This window comes from Manihot esculenta, chromosome 11 (assembly GCF_001659605.2).
Source record: "Manihot esculenta cultivar AM560-2 chromosome 11, M.esculenta_v8, whole genome shotgun sequence".
NCBI lineage: Eukaryota > Viridiplantae > Streptophyta > Magnoliopsida > Malpighiales > Euphorbiaceae > Manihot > Manihot esculenta.
In genome coordinates, this window is record NC_035171.2 from 27,802,759 (window position 1) to 27,825,828 (window position 23,070).

At 30.2% G+C, this 23,070-nt stretch overlaps 2 protein-coding genes and 1 pseudogene across 2 annotated transcripts; all 3 read left to right on the forward strand.

Moving 5' to 3' along the window:
• Window positions 1-805: 805 nt before the first annotated feature.
• LOC110626557 lies at window positions 806-4,948 on the forward strand (annotated as a pseudogene).
• Window positions 4,949-8,014: 3,066 nt separating this feature from the next.
• On the forward strand, window positions 8,015-9,716 carry LOC110627194. The gene has a single exon (XM_021773465.2). The coding sequence runs from the start codon at window positions 8,344-8,346 to the stop codon at window positions 9,523-9,525; it is 1,182 nt and encodes a 393-aa protein (XP_021629157.1). The 5' UTR covers window positions 8,015-8,343; the 3' UTR covers window positions 9,526-9,716.
• A 5,637-nt stretch (window positions 9,717-15,353) lies between these two features.
• Window positions 15,354-20,924, forward strand: LOC110625675. The gene is made up of 8 exons (XM_043962192.1): window positions 15,354-15,540; window positions 16,565-16,744; window positions 16,904-16,966; window positions 17,198-17,264; window positions 17,455-17,555; window positions 18,410-18,454; window positions 19,277-19,747; window positions 20,496-20,924. The coding sequence occupies exons 2-8, from the start codon at window positions 16,610-16,612 to the stop codon at window positions 20,664-20,666; spliced, it is 1,053 nt and encodes a 350-aa protein (XP_043818127.1). The 5' UTR covers window positions 15,354-15,540; window positions 16,565-16,609; the 3' UTR covers window positions 20,667-20,924.
• Window positions 20,925-23,070: the final 2,146 nt, after the last annotated feature.

Here is a 23,070-nt window from a genome sequence, read left to right on the forward strand (position 1 = left end):
TATAAAGATGATGCCAACTTTAACTACTTCTATCATTTTCCCTCACCTATCCACGCAACAATCAGTCAGTGTCGTAATTATTTACAACCTAAATAAACATTGACCCGGTCTCCTCTGAAAAATACTCTCTTCATTATATATATATATATATATATATATAAGAAAAATCAAGGGTTTTTTTTTTTATAGATATTTGAAAAGGTCAAGGAAAATTGAATGGTGATTATTGGGAGATTCCAAACAAGTATTGTCAACTCAGTTAATGAGTGATAGTGAGTGATAGAAAAAAAAAAGTATTTAATCATGGTGAAAGAGCAACAAAATTAATTTTCAGTTTTCTTCCATAATCGAACCATAATAATCAGACTCAGCTTTCTCTGAAATTGATTTTTTTTTAAAAAAATGTTCTTAATATATTTATATACATGCTGAAAGTCAAATATTTGATCATAATATAAAAAGATAAAATTAATTTTTAACTAAAGTTATTTTTAAAAATATATGTATATAATCTACCAAAAATTACTTTCAAATCCTTAAAAAATAAGTAAAAATATTTTAAAATTTTAAAACTCATACACATATAATTTACGAGAATAATAAGATCAAAACATAGGGATTTCTAATTTAGTTTGTGCTTTTTATATAAATGCTTAAATTCTAAGTATGCATAAATTTCCTTAAAGAATTCTCTATAAATACCTCTTTATCAAGCTAAAGCTCTTCAATCACCCATGAAATAATCCACCTTTTATTTTTGTACTATAATAGCCAGAATGTGTTTTCTCGCTAAAACACTTTCCAAGTTATTCCATGCCCTGCTTATTCTCATCTTTCTATCCACTTCTGCCTCCACTGCAACTTCAGCCCTTACTGATGGACCAACTAAAGTTGGGATGGAAGCTTATTGTCTCTTAAGATGGAAAGCCAGTCTCGACAACCAAAGCCAATCTGATTTAGATTCTTGGGTTGGAAGGGGACCTTGCAAATGGATTGGGGTCACTTGTGATAGCTCTGGAAGTATCACCATTTTGAGCCTCATTGATTTAGGCTTAAGAGGTACGCTTCACAGTTTCAATTTTTCATGCTTTCCCAACCTTACACGTCTTGAGATTTGGAACAATTTATTGCATGGTACCCTTCCATCGCAAATCTCTAATCTCTCCAAAATTACATACTTGGACTTATCTGGTAATCATCTCACAGGAAACATTCCATCTGAGATTGGTATGCTGATAGATCTTCATACCTTATCTCTATCTGTAAATCAATTTGATGGTTACATTCCTGCTGAATTTGGAATGCTAAGTTCTCTTTCTGAGCTCTATTTATCAAGAAACAATTTCACTGGTCTAATCCCTACGTCCATGACAAAATTGGAAAATCTATCCATTTTGTACTTATGGGGAAATAAACTCTCAGGTTCCATACCTTCAGAAATTGGATTCTTAAAATCTTTAAAAGAACTTGACCTGTCGAGTAACAAAGTCTCAGGACTGATACCTCCTTCCATTGGAAAATTGAGAGAGTTATCAATTCTACACCTGTTTGACAACAAACTCTCAGGATCCATCCCCCATGAAATTGGAATGCTTGGTTGTCTTTCTGAACTCTCTCTGCAGGAAAACAATCTTACAGGTTCAATCCCTATTTCTATGACAAAGTTGGAAAATCTATCCATTTTGTACTTGTGGGGAAATAAACTCTCAGGTTCCATACCTTCAGAAATTAGATTCTTAAAATCTTTAAAAAAGCTTGACCTGTCGAGTAACAAACTCTCAGGACTGATCCCTCCTTCCATTGAAAAATTAAGAGAGTTATCAATGCTTTACCTTTTTTACAACAAACTCTCAGGATCCATCCCCCATGAAATTGGAATGCTTGGTTCTCTTTCTGAACTCTCTCTGCAGGAAAACAATCTTATAGGTTCAATCCCTGTTTCTATGACAAAGTTGGGAAATCTATCCATTTTGTACTTGTGGGGAAATAAACTCTCAGGCTCCATACCTTCAGAAATTGGGTTCTTAAAATCTTTAAAAGAACTTGACCTGTCGAGTAACAAACTCTCAGGACTGATCCCTCCTTCCATTGGAAAATTAAGAGAGTTATCAATTCTTCACCTTTTTAACAACAAACTCTCAGGATCCATCCTCCATGAAATTGGAATGCTTTGTTCTCTTTCTCAACTCTCTCTGCAGGAAAACAATCTCACAGGTTCAATCCCTGTTTCTATAACAAAGTTGGAAAATCTATCCATTTTGTACTTGTGGGGAAATAAACTCTCATGTTCAATACCTTCAGAAATTGAATTCTTAAAATCTTTAAAAGAACTTGACCTGTCGAGTAACAATTTCACCGGCGCAATCCCTTCTTCCATTGGGCACTTGAGAAATTTATCACTTCTTGCACTCTTTGAAAACAATCTCTCAGGATCCATTCCCCAGAAACTTGGGATGCTTAGGTCTCTTTCAGTACTCTCTTTGCACAAAAACATTCTCACAGGTTCAATCCCAACTTCCATAACAAACCTTGGAAATCTATCTATTCTTAGCTTGTGGAGCAACAAACTCTCTGGTTTTATACCTTCAGAAATTGGGTTGCCGGTATCTCTCACCGATCTTGATTTGTCAAGTAATGCTTTAACAGGGAGAATCCCTACTTCAATAGGAAACTTGAGCAGCCTGTCGTACATGGACTTTTCTGGGAATCGATTGTATGGACAGGTTCCTCGAGAAATAGGAAAACTTAAATCTCTTAACATATTGAAGTTGTCATCTAACCAGCTTAATGGTTCCTTGCCTTTGGAATTCAATAATCTTACCCGTTTGAAGTCATTGCAATTAAGTTGGAATGGATTCACCGGTCATTTGCCAGAAAATGTATGCCTTGGAGGGTTACTTGAAAATTTCACTACTAACTTCAATCATTTCTCAGGTTCAATCCCAAAAACTTTGAGAAACTGTACTAGCTTAATCAGGCTTAGGCTAGATTGGAATCAATTAACAGGGAACATTTCAGAGCAATTAGGGATATATCCACATTTGGATTATATGGATTTGAGTAACAATAGATTCCATGGAGAGATTCCACGGAAATTGGGTCAGTGGAAAAACATCACAAGCCTAAAATTTTCAAACAACAATATCTCTGGTAGCATACCGCTCGAGCTTGGAAATGCCACTCAATTACATCTGATTGACCTTTCCTGGAATCATTTGCAAGGTAAAATTCCTAAAGAATTGGCAAAGTGGAAGCTGTTGATCAAACTTTGTCTTAATAACAACAATCTTTTTGGCGTTGTTCCTTTAGATTTCAAGGTACTATCTAATCTGGATCATCTTAATTTAGCAGCAAATAACCTAAGTGGTCCAATTCCTGGACAACTCGGAGAACTTTCAAATTTATTGATCTTGAATTTGAGTCGCAATGAATTTACAGCAGGTATGGAGCTGTAAGAACTCTAGAAGTGTTGAATCTCTCAAATAACATGCTCTCTGGTTCGATACCAACCACTTTTGATAATTTATGGAGCTTGACTGTTGTGGATATATCCTACAATGAGTTAGAAGGTTCTATTCCTGACGTTAAAGCCTTTCGTGAAGCTCCATTTGAGGCATATAGAAACAATAAAAGCTTATGTGGCAATGCCAGTAGTTTAAAGGCTTGTACATCTATCAAGAGTGGTAAAACCAGTCAGGCAAAGAGAAAAAAGGTTGTTATTGTGACTGTACTTCCTGTTTTGGCGGCTCTATTTCTAGTATTCTTAATTGGAGGTCTCTTGATTCTTCTCCCACTTAGAAGAAGACAAGCCCAATCAAGGGAATTACAAGATAAGGATATATTGGTAATACCAGGTCATGATCAGGAATTACAATATGAAACGATCATTGAGGCCACTGAGAATTTCAACTCTAAGTATTGCATTGGAGTTGGCGGATGTGGAGTTGTTTATAAAGCTGTGCTGCCATCAGGTCGAGTGTTTGCTGTGAAAAAACTTCATTCATTACAGGAGTCTGACAAGTCAAAGAACTTGAAAGCCTTTGAAAGAGAGATTCAAGTGCTGTTAGAAATTCGGCATCGCAATATTGTGAAGCTACATGGTTTTTGTTCACATTCAAAAGACTCTTTTCTGGTTTACGAGTTCGTGGAAAAGGGTAGCTTGAGAAGCATTTTAAACAGTGATGAGCAAGCAGCAGAATTGGATTGGATTAAAAGGCAGAATATTGTCAAAGGTGTAGCTAATGCTTTATCTTATATGCACCATAACTGCCCGTCTCCGATCATTCATCGAGACATTTCAAGCAACAATATTCTTTTGGATTCAGAATACGAACCTCGTATATCTGATTTTGGTACAGCTATGCTTTTATTGTCGGACTCTTCCAACAAAGCCTCATTTGCTGGGACCTTTGGATACACAGCTCCTGGTACGTGCCTTTTAGTTTCATTATCAAATCTGTGGCTCATGAGTGCATCATTAATAAAGAGAAGTCTAGCATATTTATCTCATCATTTTTTTACAGAACTAGCCTACACAATGCAAGTGAATGAAAAATGTGATGTCTATAGTTTTGGAGTGATAACACTGGAGTTAGTAATGGGAACACATCCATGCAACCTCATCCCATCTCTTTGCTCATCAATATCTTCGTCGTCATTGTCATCATCAGATGATCATGATAAATTGTTGAAGAATGTGATAGACCAGCGTCTTCTACTTCCTCAAAATCAAGTTGCAGAGAGTGTAGTCTACATTACCATGTTAGCATTTGCATGCCTGCATCTCAATCCCAAATCTCGGCCAACAATGCAACAAATTTCTTCAAAGTTGACATCTAAGCATCCTCCGGTTTCAAAGTCATTCTCCACAATAAAATTAGAAGAACTACTTTCCAACAATATTGCCAACATTTGAATAAATTTGTAAGTTTGTATAGAATTATAGAGGTAGAGCTTTATATCGTGTATGGATTAGATGTATGAAAGAAGCTTGCTGGCTTGGGTTAGCTTTACATTTTATGTCAAGTTTTTCCCAATTTCCTATAATAATAAAATTATTATTATTATTTATAAAAAAGTCTATATAAATACATGTGTTTATTTATAACACTTTTTTTTATAACATTTCTCCCCTTTACAACACTTTTTTTTATTTGTATTTTGTTTGTTTTTAAGACAATCTGTTTTTGCTTGACCTTTAACATCCTCAAGATAAAACTTTAATAAATCTAAATTACCTTATTATTTAATTAATTTCATGAACCCTAAAGTCTTAAGCTTTTCATTGGACATGTTATTTGAAATTAAAATATATAATTTTCTCCAAATTTAAGCGGTTAAAATATAAAGAAATGTTAATATAGACTTGTTAAGCAATTAAATTCCTGTCTCTAATTCATGAAATCAATAATTAAATTTCAATTAATTTGATTTTTAATCAATCAATTATCCATTGTCAATTATCTTTATTACGGTAGTACAATCCCAAAAAATTATCAAATGGTAAAATTATTTTCTTCATTAACCGTTACATACACCTAACATAACCGATTACTATAATAATTATTATAAAATTAATAATCAATTAAAATCATATATAAAATTAAAATATTAACACTACCATAAAAATATGTTTAAAATAGTGATAATAAATTTTTATTTTATACATTTTAATGGCTACGATTTGAAATTCGTTGCATTTATATCTGAGGCTGAATATAAAACAATAGTTTATTTAATTCAGCCATGAGTTTATTTACGGATAAAAATATGGCTCCCATTATAATTTATTAAACATAAAATAAATTATTTATTAAAAATATATTATTATATATAATAAAAAATAATTTTTCTCTATAAAACTGCTATCAAATTGTTATTTTAGTAGTATTAATAATAATTTCATAATTACAGTTAACGTAAATTGTCTAAATTCTAAATAGTTATATATTAAAAATAAAAAATATCATTTATATTTTAAATAAAATATAACAATTTTTCATATTCTCTTTCATTTCTCATTGTTTTTCTTATTTAATAAATAGGCTGTGATTTGCAAAACTCATCTATGCTAAGACGGACTTTTGCATCAAACGGTTAGTTTTCTCAATATTTTTTCATTGAAATTTTTAGATATTTATATTTTTATCAACTTTATATTGGTTGTATCTTTTACGCAGCAGTTTTGCTCGATTGAAATTAAAAAAAAAAAAAATAGTTAAATTGTTTGAGTTATTAAGTTAAAATCTATTGTCTTGGCTTGGGACCATGATTCAGATTTTAAATAACCAAAATTCTAAAAGTCAAAATTAATTCCAGATTTTCCAATTAAATAAAAATACATTGATAAAATAAAGCACCATTAATTCTTTGAAAATCCCATGCATGGCTTAAATGTTAAAATTGGGTGTTCATAATTATTAGTCAGCTTATTGTGCCTCTTAATCCAAATAATATAATATTTTGTACATTTTATTTTAAATTTTTAGAAATTACAATTTTATTTGAAAAACTCAATTAAATAGCTAATGAAGTAATGATTAATTTTGCAGGCCAAAAAAAAATTAACAGTAGATTATTAAAGATAAAAATTAGATGAATAAAGTGCAACGCTTAAGTTAAAATGATATAATTTAATTCAGTTTAATAAAAAAATAATTAATATTAAAATATGCATTAATTAATTAGCAAATCTCATAAATAATTTTCCAAGTTTATCAAATATTTTATTCCTTAGCTAGGAAGCAGCAAAAAATTCTCTTTGGGATTAATATAAAATGCTCTCACTCTCTCTATCCTTGGCTCGAAATTAGGGTTTCCTCAATTATTCTGCAAATTTTTCTCTCCGATCCATAGGACTCCACCACTCCAAAAGGTAAATTTCTCCTATTATTTTTTGCTTTATAATTTTTTTCTCTTAACTTATTTTACAGAAGAAATGAAAATTCGAATTTGAATCTATCAAAATAGATTTAGTGTTTTATTAATAAAGTATATCAAACTGATTTTTGATGATGGAATTTTGTGTTTTTTTTTATCTATTCTTACAAAAAGAAAATACTTAAAAAAATATATGTAAATAGTTAAGTTTACATGTTTTTTACTTAAATTCATCTATTGGATCTAAATAGTTTAGAAAGAAATTAAGCAGAGAATTTGACAAAAATAAATAAATACACTTTGTATGGGCAGATTGAAAACTTAAACTATAAATTGGAGATTGCTTTTGGGTACTGAAAACTTTGAAAAGAGAACTTAGGGTTTAAGCCAGCTTTACATCTTTGAAATTAAGAACTAAGTTTGGCTTTAAATTTAGATATTAAATTGTGCTTTTTGGAAAAAAAAAAATTAGATACTATAAAAATAAAAAAAGCAGCTTGAAAAAAGCGATTTCAATTTCAAATTAAAATCTTTAGAATGAATAATTTACTGAAATAATTTTCACCCTTTATGACTCACCTATACACTTGATAATTAGATTAAAATTAGTATTTATTTTATTTTTTTTGTTTTCATTTCATATAAAAAAGAAACTTTACCTAATTAAATTGTTGCACTTGGTGACATCTCCCTTGTATTGATGTGTCCACAATTGATATCCATTAATTCTTATTTTATGAAGAAAAGTTCCTCATTTGACCAAGTCTAAGTCAACCCATTTCTGGCTGGTTGGGTCCTTATTCTTTGATTAATCTTCACATTTGCATCCTTTATTTGAATATTCCTAACACATTTGAGTTATTAAAAGTGTAATAAGATAATCTTATAATTTTAATAAAAGATAATACAGACTATAAATACACCTTACAACACAATTTTGAAATTAAAATTCAATTTATATTTTTATCCTAAATAATTTTTTTTTAAAACACTATACTCACGTCACTTATTGATTATGATTATAATATTATTTTAATTTTACTTTTAAATATTTAAGACAATTCATGAAATTTTTTTCAAAATTTAAGTATTATAAAACATTCCAATATGTTATCTCCAAGATCTATTCATTCTCTTGACATAATCACGAGACTACCTACTTTGATCTTCTTACAAGAAACTATATATTATTTATTAAATTATGCTCGGTTTGGCACTTATTTTGTCAGCTTTTTCTTGGTCTTACATGCCTGATTTAGTTTAATCTCCCTGCTTGGAACTCTTCCTGCTTGCCGGTCTTGATGAACTTCCTTAGGATATTTGTTTTCTTTTGTTCTTTCCTTTCTACTCATTCGGTTAATCCAATCTAACAGTGATCATTGCCGGAAAATTCAACCGCGGGAGTCTCCAGTAGCTCACAGATTAGGAAGTTGGTTGCTGGTTTTTCCTTTTCCTGAGTCAATAATGGAAGAAGACATTGATCTTGATAAGCAGCTTGTTAAGAGTAGTTACTGTGGTGATGACGAGTGTACATGGCTTTCTTCTGCTGTTTCAACTCCTTCATCAGTTTTTGAAGACTACAGATTTTCTACTTCACTGCATGTTTCTATTGATGAAAAACTGTTCATTTCATGGCTCTCAAGATTGGAAAAATTTGTCCTTTATCTGGATAAAGGAAGTCTTCATTTTGAAGATCCAAGAGTAAATGCAAATCCTGAGGAGAAAGCAGAAGACATTTTAAACAACTCGACTTCACCCGATGCTGCATCAGACTCCTCCATGAATAAGTCTGAGAGTTTCAGGTCTTCTTCTGGGCAGTTCTGCGAGGACTCAACAAGTTGTAACAACTCTTTGATGCCTTGCAGCACTAACTTTGATTCTTCTTCTTCTTCTTCTTCCTCTCAGATGTCAGATTCTGACAGGATCAGTTTCTTGGTCCCTTTAGTGAATCTTGAAGGTGAAGATTCTCAATGGATTTCATCAGATGCAGAATTAGATTCAGATTACTTCTCATCAGGTTTTCCAAGCCCATCTTGCAAGAACTGTGAGGTTTCATTATGGGAGAACAACTCTTTAGATCAGGAAGTAAATTTGGAAGATTTTGATACAGATGAACCTCTTTTCTGGCCATCCCAATGGAAACTAGATTGGAATTGTGAAGAAACTTGGAGATGCTTTTCAATGTCTCCTCGTAAGTACATTACAGATCCTGGAACTCTTCAACATACATCTACCAACGTAGTAGGAACAAAATTCCATGTCAGAAGAAAGGACACCAATGAGGGTTTCAGGGAAAGCCCAGAGTTCAGCTCAGGTTCAACAGCATCAACTTTATTAGAGAGGAAACAAAGCAAAAACAACTTTATCAGGAAAATCAATCCTGCCCCTTCAAGATTGAGAAAATCAAGGAAAATTTCAATGAAAATAGTACCTATAGAAATGGAAAACGATCTAGATAAGAGAAAAGATAAAGAATTCTCAATCCAACAATCAAACTGTTCAGATAGAGATTTCTTGGAAGATGATTTCACAAAAAATGGAGAAGTTCCAATTGAGAAACTACTAGGACTTGGTGAGTTTGACGGGCATGAAGGGGTGGATTCAGAATTCAATGAAGATATTTTCTCACTGGAAGAATCTCTGTAAGAATTCAAGCAGACTTTTCTATTAGTTTCTAGATCAACCAAGTCTTCTTTTGGCAGCCCCATTTGATGCAATCAGCAATTCAGCAAATCAATACAAATTATTGATGTATTAATACAAATTAAAATCAAAATTTTGTATCAAGACATTAGATCCCTTCTCCCTCAACTAGAGGTCTCTGAGTTAAGCTTGTGTATTGCCACCTTTAATGGACCTGCCTGATACTAATTGGATCAGTTGAGTTAAAGTTTTAAATACTAAATGGTTTATATCAAAAAAAGAAAATTAAAATTGTGTGAGACTCTCAGTTTCTTCTTACCCTTGAAAGAGAATTAATATTTATAGGTAATTACATGTGAATTTGAGCTTGTGTATTAGATGGATTTATCGCCCATGGTTGTTTATTACCCGGAACCCAACTGGCCAGTGACCACCACCGTAGCCACTTGTAGCCACACCACTTACCCACCACTACCACTGTATTGCCAAACCCATAACCATAGCTTGATTTTAACTCAGTTGCATACTCAAATGCAAACCAAAACCCCCGCCAAACCCATTTTACAAGTAGCCTGAACTCAAACCAAAACCCCATCTACTACAGGACTTGACCCTCACCTCTAACTGAAGTCCCAGTTGGAGCCATAGGTGGAGCTAGTAGCTCTAAAAGAGGAGCAGCTTTGGTCACTACTAGGATCGTTAGATATTTCAAGAGAGTCCTCTCTTATCAGCAGCTGTAGCAATTGTAACAGTAGCAGCAATGGTAGCTCCAACTATACAGGGAAGAGCAAAATAAAAAAGGACGGATGAGATGCATATTTTAATAATTTAAAATATAAAAAGGTTTTTAAAATGATAATATGTTTTTATTTTATATTCAATAGTGATTAGAAATACATTATAATAGTATAAAAGGTTTTTAAAAAGAAAAATAAATAAAAATATGAAAATAAATGAGAAAAATATAAAATGAGATAGTAAAAAATGTGAGAAAAGTAAATAAAATGAGAGAAAATAGAAAAAAAAGAAAGAAGTAATTAAAATGAGAGAAAAAATAGAAAATAAATTACAAAAGGAAAGAAAATATAAGAAATAATAAGAAAAGAAGAGAAAATATATAAATAATAATAATAATAATAAGAGAAGACAAAGAAAATGAGATGAAATGATAAAAACCAAAAAGAAAGAAAAAAAATTAAGAAAAAATTGAGAGGAGATGGAAGGAAAAAATGCTGAGGGAGTAAAAAATTAAAAGGTGAGGGAAGAAAATGAGAGAAAAATTATTAAAATACAAAATAAAATGAAGAAAATGATGGAATAAATAGAAAAAAACAATAAAGAAAATAACAGAAAATTTCTTCCATCATATGAATTAATCTTAAAATTAATTTTCTAATTTAATTTTTATCTTTAAGTTTTGAGCCAACCCATTTATATTTTGCGTAGACTTGGTCCAACAGGCCAGGTCATATGATTTATTTTATTATTTTTTATTTGTCTAATATAATATTTATTTATATAAAAATTTAAAACTTTTCATTATTTTGAAACTTAATTTAAATCTAATATATTTTTCACTCATATATTTTCAATTATTTGAGAATGGAGCTTTAGGCCAACAAATTTATTCATTTTAAAATTAAACCATTTAACATGATTCCATATCCCAATCTATGGTATTGGTATAGAGCATATTAACACTCAAAATTTTTAATAAAAAAATCTAAAATTTAAAGTTAATGATTTTTTTTAAAAAAAATTCATTTGAGTGATCTTGTTATGAGATTTCATAGGAAAATCTATTTAACAAATTGGAACTATTCTAGATTTGTTTTTGTTATGTTTTATAGTATTTAAAGTTTTAAGATAAATTATAAAATGTAAAAATTTAATTTAAATTTTAAAATTAATGTTAGAGCATTTGGTACGGAATCAAATAAATTAAAAATTAAAATTTTAATATTTATAAAAATTAAATTAAATTAATTTTAAATAAAAATATAATTGAATCGAATTAATCCGATTCAATTTTATTTATTCAGTTAGACTTTTTAATAGATTTTTTTATTCTTCACACATTATTTTTAATATTTTAAAATTTAATTAAAATAATTTTATTTTATTATGATTTAATTTTTTTATATTATAAAAAATAATATATTATCATCACTAATAAGTTGAGTTTAATTTTTTTATTTTTTTATTAAAATCGAATTAAATTAAAATAATTAAAATTTTTTAAATTAAAAATTAAATCAAATTAAAATAAATAAAAAATTAAATTAAAATTTTAAATTAATTTAATTCTATCCATTTTTTTCAATTTAAACAGCTAAATCTAATTAATATGCATGTATCTTGCTGTGCACTAACCATTCCTTGACTTGGGTTTTATGAAACGGTAGAAGAAATGTTCATGCTTGGATTGACTAGTCAAAAATTCCACATGGGTTTGAATAAGTCAAAGGCTCAATGATTGTTTGAAAAGATTGTTGAGGGACTCGGTCAAATTATCGTTTTTCTTTTCTTTTTTGTAATTTTCTCAAAGGGTCAAAGCATCGTTTACTTTAAAAATGGTCATTACTTCACTTGTCTTTCCAAATTAAATTCTCCGACAAATTTTTCTAGCGTGTATACTCAATCAAAAGAAAATTTGCATAAAAGCGAAAATTACAGTAATTTAAGTTGCATTTATAAATATACATTAATAATTTTTTATTAAAATAATTTACTATTTAATTTTTATAATATAAAAAATTCAATTTTTTTTCTCTTAAATTCTATTACTAACCTAAATTTAGATTTAAAAATTAAAATAAAAAATTATATCTTTTATTATTTTAATTATAGAGAAAAACCTTGTAAATAGAATTAGGACTTTGATTATTCAATAGTTACAATTTTTTTCACATGATATTTGCATGGAGAGAAAATACGAGACTAATAAGAATTAGATAAAAAATATTTTTTTTATTGCTTTATATTCAATTGAAAAGAAAATAAGGAGAAGAGGATATGTTATGTCTAAATTATAAAATTTAATAGGAAATTTTAGAATTTATATGTATTAATTGTGATTTTAGTAAAAAATTTAAATATAAAATTAAAATAACTTCGATATTAATAAATTTATGCAGTAGAAGTCAATTCCATGATAGGCACTTATATCAACTTGGCCAGATCTTATAATAAAACAACAAATAGCAAATAGAAAGGGCCAAAAAAAAAAATTCAACACGTTTCCAACGAATAGTAGCGCACGTGTTTTAAGTGGCGGCCATCCTGGTGGACGCACCGCTGTACACGGTTGCACCAATATGAAACCAACCCGCCGCTTTCCTCCCGCTTCTTACGGAGTAATCTTTATAAAAACTCACCTAATTATGCTACTGTGAAAAATAATAATAATAATAAATTATACCATCAAATGCCCCTTCATTTTCTATACTATCACCGTATACAGAAATTAATATTTAAGTGATATTTAAATATATAATTAAAATTAATGGCGTAGTATACCTAATTATGCTACGGCTTAAAATTTTCTCTTAAAAAAAATTAAATATTTGTAAATTTAAATATAAATTTAAAATTTTACATATTCAATCACTATAAAATTTACGGGACATATTATTTTTATAAAAAAATAATAATTTTCTTAATGATGTCTTAGAATTTTGATTTTAAAATTTTATGTAATTTTTTTATTTTTTTTTATGTCAAAAAGATGATAACCAAACCTTAATGGTTGTGATATACTTATTATTATTTCTAACTATTAGTATGTCATTTACATATCATAATAAGATTATTAATTTATTCTTAGATCTTTTACATATATTTTCAATTATCTTTATAGATCACAGCAAAATCATAAAATTTGAGTTTATTATGAAATATAATATATCAGTCTTAAAAATTATTTAAGACTTTAGAATGACTCCAAGAATCTACACATTTTATATCATTGGCTATTTATACCGAAATCTATAGATTATTTCATGTAAATTTTAATTTTTCATTTGAAAAAAAAAGTAGTCTTCACATCTATTTAATGTAATTTAATATCAAAGTTAGCCACTAATGCAATTTAATAAAAAAAAAAATTTATCAAGGTAAACCTCACAATAGGTTTAAAAAATTCTTATAATTCTTTTATTTCTATTGTGTGTACCGTATTAACTACCAAACGGGTTTTGTATTTCTTGATACTGCCTTCAACCTTACCTTTTACTCTAAAAATTCATTAATTTTTAATCGCTTTACGTCCTCATAACAGCTTTATATTGACTAACTCTTTATTGACTTCATTTCTCATTCTATTATTTTAATCTATATTTTATTTCTTAGCTGAAGATCTAAGAGTTTAAGAAACACATTTCTCAGCTTGTTTCTATTAGGAGTAACAATAAATATTTTCCCTCTAATCTCAAAACAATAACTAAAATGTGTTTTTATGCTAATAATAAATTGTGTTGCTTTAACATTGGATTGTGGGTGTTAAAATTATTTTCTAAATGTTGGACATAAGTTTTATTGCAAACTTCTTTTTAATAATTTCAAGAAAATATTTTCAAGCCTATCATTGAATAAAAACTTTTGAAACTCTAAAAAAATAACTAATATAAAGAAATTTTGACTGAAAGTGAATATATCGAAGATTAAAAGATAATAAGAGCCTTATGATTAGTGCTAAGCATGCTTTTTAGCATGAGGCAAAGTTAAATCATTATATGACATAATTATTCAATAGTTGAATAGGAAATTAAGGGGTCAACTATTGATTCAAATTATCTATTCAATTAGGAGGAAATGCATGGTCAGATTTCACAAAAAATATGCCAAGGCATGCCTATGAGTAGGTAAATTGACATTAGGAACTACAAAAAGTTTGAACAAAATAATACAATAAAGTAGATACGTAGAGTTGTAAGACTAGTTCTATCCCGGTGTTGGTTCTTCAATCTTGTTCCCGATGTTCCTCTCGTGCAGCTTGATTGACACATATTCATACACAATGACAAACACAATTGAGAAAGAGAAGAGAAGTGGAGAGGAATGGCAGGGAAAGCAAAGAGGGAGAGCAGCAAGTGAATTTTGAGGGACCAAAACTAGGGTAAAATGATTATAAGGATCGGGGGACATTTTTGAAATTACAATAAACTCTCTATTCTCTAATTACATTTTCTACCCTTTGACTAATGAAAATCTTAATAGAAGAATAAACTAATTATATTTTCAGGCACCGGGGACATTTTAATTTTTACTAAAACTTAGAAGGATAACTTAATGAATTTCTCTTAAATTTAGGGACCTTATAATAAGGATTGATTTTCTTATTATTCTTCTGTAAGATACAAAAATAACAAGTCCCAAAATGAATAGCAAATAATAATCATAATTTTTTTTAAATTTATGAAATTTAGAAAAATCTATAATTTAATCACTCCTTTTTTTAATATTAAAATAATTTAATCTTTAAAATTTTATTCTATTAATAAAATAATTTTTTTATTAATTTCATTAATTAACGTATATTGATAAAATTAATTCAAATTAAATGAATTAAATTGTTATAAATATAAAACTATAAGAAAACAATGTAAAAAAAGAAAGTTAATTTATTTTCATATGATGAAGAAAAGATTTATTTTCATAAGAAATCGTATTTACCAGAAAGTCCCAACGGAGAACGCTCGCTTTTTTCTACTTACACTGCAAAAAGCCAAAAGTGTAGAGGCCAATCCCGTTATTATGGGAAATACCCAAGGGCATTATGGGAAACGTGTAGCTGTTAGAGTTCTCAGTCCTAAATCAGAAGCTTCTTTGCTCCCTTGGTATAGAATCCCTTTTTGACTTCAAAATGTAGACGATCTCGTTTCTCTGAATTTGCAGATTTTCCTTGATCCTCTTTTCCTTTTGAACCTTATATTATAAGAGGGTTCTTTGTTACAACCAATTTTGCTATAGAGAAATTCCTGCTCATAAATCACTGCCCTTCGTCTTCCTTCTTTCTGGGTGAGTTTTTGTTTTAATGGATGATTTAAGCTTGTAATGCATATGCAAATTGCTGAAGTTTATGTTTTTATCGCATATGTAGATTTTAGATTCTGGGTTTTGTTCTTGAAGTTAATTCAAGTGAGGAGCTCATAATTTTCTTTTAAGGTTTTCATAGTGTTCAATTTTAATAGAACCTTGAAGTTCTGGTGTTTATAGACATCGATTAGGTTCAGATTCTCCCATTTCGTTGTTATTTGATTATCATTGGAGCTTAATTAATCTGTCTGATTGTTATTTCTATTTCATCTATTGTTTTTGTTTCTTGAATATATGTGACATTATCTTGCTTGACTTGCTACTTGGGTTGGGAAAATTACAGGGCTTTTTACGCCTTTCCAATGTTGTAATTAACTATTTAAAATTCTGATGAATATTGTTAAATTTGGATCAGTCTTAACTTGCCCCAAAAGGTAGGTAAAGGGTGAGAGGAGTGCCTAAGTCCCCTTACAAGAGGCACATTATCCTTGTTCTAAATAGACGTGGGATTTAACGTACTCCTCGCACCCAGAACTACACCGGAGGGTATATATTTCCGGAAGGTCCCCATGTTAAACCCAGCCTCTCATAAATATTTCATGCCCCACGCTCCGGTACACACGAGCACCCAGGAGTGTGTTGAATCCACCGTCGGCTTGGGATAGAAGTAATGTGGCCCTTATGGGGCCTTAGTCACTCCTTCCCTAAAATTAGCTATTGTGTTGAGTTGGGCTCCGCCCGAATTTTAAAAGTGCTTATCAGTTATATTGTCAAGTTTACTATATTGGGTTGGGATTGCAACGTTATACTCTCTATTTTCTTTGGTATCTAAGAATAATTTACTTTCTCTCTTGTGTTACCTGCCATCCTCTCCAATAATATCAAGTTTATTGTTAGTTTACCGAATGATATGGAATGGTTGATGGTTTAAATTTCTAAGAATTGTGTTGGTATCATAACTCAGGTTCCTTTTTAAGATTGGTGATGTGAAAAGTTGATATTGCAGGTTGTGTTCTTGCTCAAGTACTCTTGTTTTAAGAATTAAGGCACAATGCGTACACCGTCATTGCTTGCACAGTGCTTACCTGGCTTGGTGCCTCAAGACCGAGCAAGTCTCGGCATCACCAATGTTTCAGATAGAGATGTGCGTCTCCCTTCACCTGCAGTCGAGATCCTCCCTTCAAAGGTAGGCCTCTTCTTATTTTCAAGTATCAATCTCCTCAGAACTAATATGACGGGACCATCTGAAAAAGAAGTAGAAGTGAAGACTTACCATATTGGAGTTTTTGGTGAAGTGCTTAAGGTTTGTCCTCAAATAATATGCATCCTATTTTCTGCTTTGCAGATGGCGCACCCTTATAAGTATGCTGGGGAGAATGTGGAACTACAAGGGCTTAATGTGTTCAAGGTATGTTTCTTTTGGTGTTTTCTTTTATATTTAGCAATTGATTGTCATTTTTGCCGAAGACTTCAATAAAAATGGGAATTTGGTTATTTTTAAAGGGACCACCCTTTTGCCTTTTTGATTAAACCTTTCTTGCATACCTCCTGAATGTTGTAATTGATAACTATACAAGAAAAAGTTTCTCTCCGCTTGGTAGAATTTCTTGTAATTTACAAGCTTGTACATTTCCTACAGGGAAGAGTTAGTGTTGTTGATATCATTGGATTTACTGGTTCTGAAAGTTTATCCTCAAAACCTGATGGTATGTATATCAGATTTTCAGCTTACAGTTCAAAATGAAATTTGATCAATTCAATTTCTGGTCTCTCTCTCTCTCTCTCTCTCTCTCTATTCACACACACACACACACACACATACAATGGTGCACATCAATGTACAAAATTAAAAGTATTGGATCAGGTGGTGACGGCTAGACACTTATGATTTTGCAGGGTCTGTTAAATCTTGGGACAGCTCTGTTGATCTTGTAAATGTCCTTAAGCTTGAGATTTGTGATGGACAGCTGAGCTTTAGAGGCAAGAGGGTACTTGAGGTAACTAATTAAGTTACTCAAATATTTTGCTGCTGGATATTTTCTATGCTTTGACTTTATGTTTTAACATCTTACTGGTTGCATTCAGCAAAATCCAATATTTGATAATACATTGGACACATGAGATGCCATCATCTTAACATTAGCAATCATATTATCATTGGAAAGATGTTGTGAGAACTGGTTCTTTGCAGCATTATTAGATGGATAAGAATTGTTTGTCTTTGTTCGAGCTTGCATTTATTTGTTTAAGATTATAGTAACATATAAATTGACTATTATGACTCTATTTAATTTTATCTTATTTCCAAAACAACCTCTCATTAATTGTTATTTTTCTAAATGAGTATTCAAATTTATTTAAGATGGGTATAATTGGAAAGTTAATAAAAAAAAGTATTTTTCTTAATATGTGTGAAAAAGTAAAGTGGACAAAAATTATTGGACAGAGAGTATATTTTGTGATTTTATAATGGACTAAAAGAAATTGGCTGGCATTGACTAGATTAAACCTAATTCAGCATTTATTATTTGTTATTGAGATCTAATTCCAAAAACTATGTTGTTGGAGCCTGTGATTATAAATTTGTATTTATATGCTTTCTTTATTGAATAACTTTTTTGATTCTGATCAATGTCCTAGTTGTGCCTTTGAATTCTCCTATTAAATTTCTTTTTAGTGTTCACTGGTCATTTTTGAACAATTAAGCACGGACATTGCTTTCTTTCCCAAGGAGATTTAGAACCTACTATATTTTCTGGATACCATGCTTCTCTGATAACTCTTTTTTCCATTTGAAGTAATGAACAATATCAGATGACAGATGATCTCTTTATTTGTGTTTTTTTTACAGCTTGGTTGTAGCTATGGACTTCCAGGGATTTTCGCTTGCCTCAAGGTATATGCCATTGATCATTTCACAACATTCCTTCTGTGTTGATTCTTAATTATGTTTAAACATGTGAATATAGTGGTGTATTTCTTGTTATCTTTAGATTTTTAACTTTAACTAGCTTTTGTGACTAATAGAAAATTAAATGCCTTTTGTTTTTATTTAACTTTTTTTTTTTTTTTTTTTTTTTTTTTGTGAGAGCAACTAATATTTGGGTCATAAGTTGAAATATGGAACTTTAGCATATGGTTTTGAATATTAAGTACCATTTGTATGTAAACCACTGGTTTTACTAATTTTCTCTTAAGATGGAACTGAAAGGAATTAGTTCAAAAATTTTGATTTAAGGACAAATAATGTCATTTTGGGCAATAAAGTAATAATTTTTAAATATTTAATAATGATAGTTTTTTATATTTAAATGTTTAGAAGTTATTTACACATTTAGTTAAAATAAAAAAAGGGTTTTGGCAAAAAATGGTTTTGGCAAAAAATGGTTTTATCTGGGCTTAAATCAAAAGTTCAGAAATAATTTGAGCAAAAACTTAATTAGAATTGACTTCTTCAGAGATAAGCTGAAAGTTGAGGAGCATATTTAAGAATTTTTTCATTCTTTATATCTTGTTTCATAATGAAAGCACTTGCACAATACATATAATTCAAATAAAACTAACTGATGTTCCCTTCTGCAATTCCTTTAAATCTGAGTAGGTCAGGCAGTTAAGCTTAAATTTTATGATTTAGAAGTTATCCATGTCGTTGAAAGCCAATGAATTGAATAGTCTTCATTGACATTGTGTGAGTTGAAGCTAACTAGCTCTTTTACAGGGAGCTAGTGCAGTACACTTTCAAGACCTGAATGCAGAAACCTTAAGGTGTATAACTATACCAAATGTCCTTGCTAATCTTGAGCAAGCACGGGACAGGCAGAGCCGCCAGCCAGAGGGCCCTCTTACTCCATCAAGATATCCTCTTACGCCATCAGTGCATTTCTATGCTGGGGACTGGGAAGAACTTCCAACAGTCTTATCTGTTGTGAGGAATGATGCCTTTGAAGTGACAGCAGGGATGAGCCTGAGCTTCTCTGAGGAGGATTTCTTGGATGGATGTAGTAGCCAAGATGGCAGCATTGTAGGTCAGGAAAATTCTTCTAGGCGATCAAGAAAGCTTTCAGGAAGCCGTGCATGGGAGAGGGCTAGCGAGATAGATCGTGGTGAAGGCGGATATGATGTTATTCTGATGACAGATATCCCATACTCAGTGACCTCTTTGAAGAAGCTATATGCTCTCATTAAAAAGGTTAGCTGGTTGGTTTCTTGTTGCATAATTCTTTGTTTTATTTATATATTTAATGAAGTGATGAGACATATAACATGGAGTTCGATAGAATCGAGGGGGAAGAAACTTCTTCATTTGGGATCAGTCTTGGTAGCATAAACTTGGGATTCATTCACATTTTGAGGCAAAATTTTCAAATGTCTGTGAATCAATGAAACAATGAAGAAATGGGCAATGACATGATTAACAAGTAAATTATTAGGTTATAGAGTTAAATAATATTTCAACAGTAGTGTCATTACCATACTGACAAATGCTGGAATAGGAAGCTCACTTGTCTATGTGGTTAAGCTCTTTTGTTACCTGCAACTTTCTCCCAGTCCCTGCTATCTGTTATGCTTGAAGCTGATTGGTCTCTGGATTTGATTACTGATAAGTTTTAGTTTTGCTAAAGAATTTTTGACCCTGCCCTGTTAATCATACGATTTTAAGAACCATTTAGATGTTACCCTTTTGACGGAGCAATTTAGGTGAGATTTAATATGGATCCAACTTTTATTCACTCGTAGAATTCAGACGGTCTGCAGTGCCTCGGGGGGTGGGTTTTTTTTTTTTTTTTTGAGAGAATTATGTTACTCTAGTTAATATCTAATTAAATTGAAAGTAGTTATAGATAGATGACTGGCTGCAAAAATTGTTTTTAAAAATTAAATTTGGATGTTAGTGTTGTGTTTAGAGTAGTTGAGTTTATTTATTTATGAATAAACAGTGCTTGAGGCCACCATATGGAGTATTATACATGGCAACAAAGAGAAACTATGTTGGTTTGAATAATGGAGCAAGGCAGCTGAAGAGTCTGGTAGATGAAGAAGGCATTTTAGGAGCCCATTTGTTGAAGGAGATTACTGAGAGAGATGTTTGGAAGTTCTTTCTCAAGTGAACATCATTCTTCAGAAATGCCCTCATTGTTCTCAAATTTTCAGGTTATACTTTTGCCCTAAATACTATTTTTTCTGTATATTATATATCACAAATTTCCTTTAATTTTTTTTTTTCATAATAATGAAATTAGAATTTAAATGTTCAGCCAGTAGGTATCTAATTTTGTTGTCTTTGCAATGTTACATGTAAATCAAAACTCAGCAAATCGAAGGTTCAAATTACGTTTGTCTATTTATTTATTTATTCTATTATTTTCTGGGATATTTATCAGTTCTGCAAAACAATTAATTCTTTTTTTAGTTTAAACTTTGGATGGGTTATGTTCATATATATGCAGCAACAAATATTAGAATTATCAACAAAAATTAAAATTTAATTTAATATTGATATTAATTTTTGAAGTGAAGATAATATTTTTGTGAGACTTAGATGAAAATTTCTTTTATTTCATTAATGGAGAAAATCTTATTGATATACATATGAAAAGGATATTTTTTTGATATAAAAGGATCTATATTCAAAATTCACTAATTTAATTAATTTAAATTTGCAGATATATTAAAAAAGATTTGAATTCGCAGCGGATAGATATATTAAGAAAGAAAGCAAAATGCTCCCTACCTTCCAAATTACTCCACATCTAATGTTGGAATTCAAAACTTGTGATTAATAGAAAAGAAATCCAGCGCTATTTTATTTTATCTCACTCTCCTTTGAATCCTTAGCAGCTATTATTTAGATGTGATTATTAGTTTGATTAGTTTCCATCCCAAAGCCAATGTCTGTCTATATCAGAAGATTTTAAAGCAAATGGAAATCTGAATGAGATCTCAGATCTTATTGCTTTTATTACTTTAATTTTACCTAACACTTCATTCACAACACCATGAAAATATTGAAATATTTTTTTTTATTGTTGGTAAGAATTGAAATATTTTTAAAGTATTTAGAAGTTTTAAAGGAGATTTTAGAGTTTTTAAAAATATCTGAAAATCTTACTTTAAAAAGTATGATTCCCTTTGAAACGTATCTTGAAAAATCTCTTACTATAAAAATTTTTTCCAAACAAAAAGTTTAAAGGATCAAATAGAGACGGATCTTAATAACCCATCCTTATCAACGGAAGGGTTAAATTTGTAACCTATAATATAAATAGAACTCTTATTTTTTATAATTTATGGTTGATTTTCACATTAGGAAGAAACTCTATTGAGTTTATCAAGCACAGTTCAATTCTATTAACAGCATTTCTAGATTATTTATTTTCAGCGCACTATAATAATGTATTAATATGAGAAAAGAGAAATTCCACCTTTAAAATCATCTTAAAGGAAATCTTAATTTTTTTAAGAAGCTATACGATTTTATTAAAAAATTATAATTAAATTTTAAACCCCAAAAGTTAATATGAGAATATCTTTCTCACCATAAATTTACATAAAAATAATGCCAATAAAAAAACAAATGGTAAAATAAAATTCTTCTCAAAGCAATCAAGTATTTTTTAATCATTGTGAATGATTATAAAGACATATCCGGTTGTATTTATTATAAACTAAATCTCAAGTCAAAGGATCATTGTCGTCGTTCTTTTATAGGGTTGAATTGAAACACATTTTTATGTCACTATTAAGGTTATGAGAAGCAATAATACGCATTTAACGTACCCATTAATTAATACACGTTTAACATATCCATTTTTATGCAACAAAAGGAACTATTCACCAATTATTTTGTGTTGAAACCCTTGAGCAAAATGATAATGCCGAAAGGAAACACCAACACATACTGAATGTTGCAAGATTTATTCCGTTTCAGTTTAATCTTTTCAAATCTTACTCGTCTTATACTATTATACATGTTGGGCACCTATTAAGAGGTTTTCCTATTCTGTTATTCACAATTAGACCCCTTATGAGATGTTATACAATGAGTTACCTAACTTTGCTTCTCTTAGAGTCTTTGGCTCTCTTTCCTTTGCTACTACACTTATTGCTCATATGACCAAGCTTGATTCCAGAGCTAGAAATGTATTTTTTTTTTTTAGGCTTTAAACCAGGCACAGAGGAATATGTACTATTGGATATTCTTAATAGAAATATCTTTATCTCCATGAATGTGGTATTTCATGAGCATATATTTCCTCTTCATGCTCATTCTCACTCAATTCCTGCAATCTCATTACCAAAAGACACTTCCATTCTAGATTCAGATGTTCCTCCTTGTATTCTTACGCTTGTAATAAAAACTATTTCAACCTCTTCTTTACCCAGGCACTCTACAAGAAATAGAAAACCTCCTACCTGTTTGCAGGATTATCATTGCAACCCTGCTGCACTTGCTTTTCAGCCTCACATTTCAGATACTCTTTATCCTCTGAGTTCTTTGCTTTCTTATTATCA

Coding starts and splice junctions, on each gene's coding strand:
- LOC110625675 (XM_043962192.1), top strand. CDS start 16,610: ATGCGTACACCGTCATTGCTTGCACAGTGCTTACCTGGCTTGGTGCCT. Junction 17,556..18,409: donor GAGGCAAGAGGGTACTTGAG/GTAACTAATTAA, acceptor TTTTTTTTACAG/CTTGGTTGTAGCTATGGACT. Junction 18,455..19,276: donor GGATTTTCGCTTGCCTCAAG/GTATATGCCATT, acceptor GCTCTTTTACAG/GGAGCTAGTGCAGTACACTT.
- LOC110627194 (XM_021773465.2), top strand. CDS start 8,344: ATGGAAGAAGACATTGATCTTGATAAGCAGCTTGTTAAGAGTAGTTAC.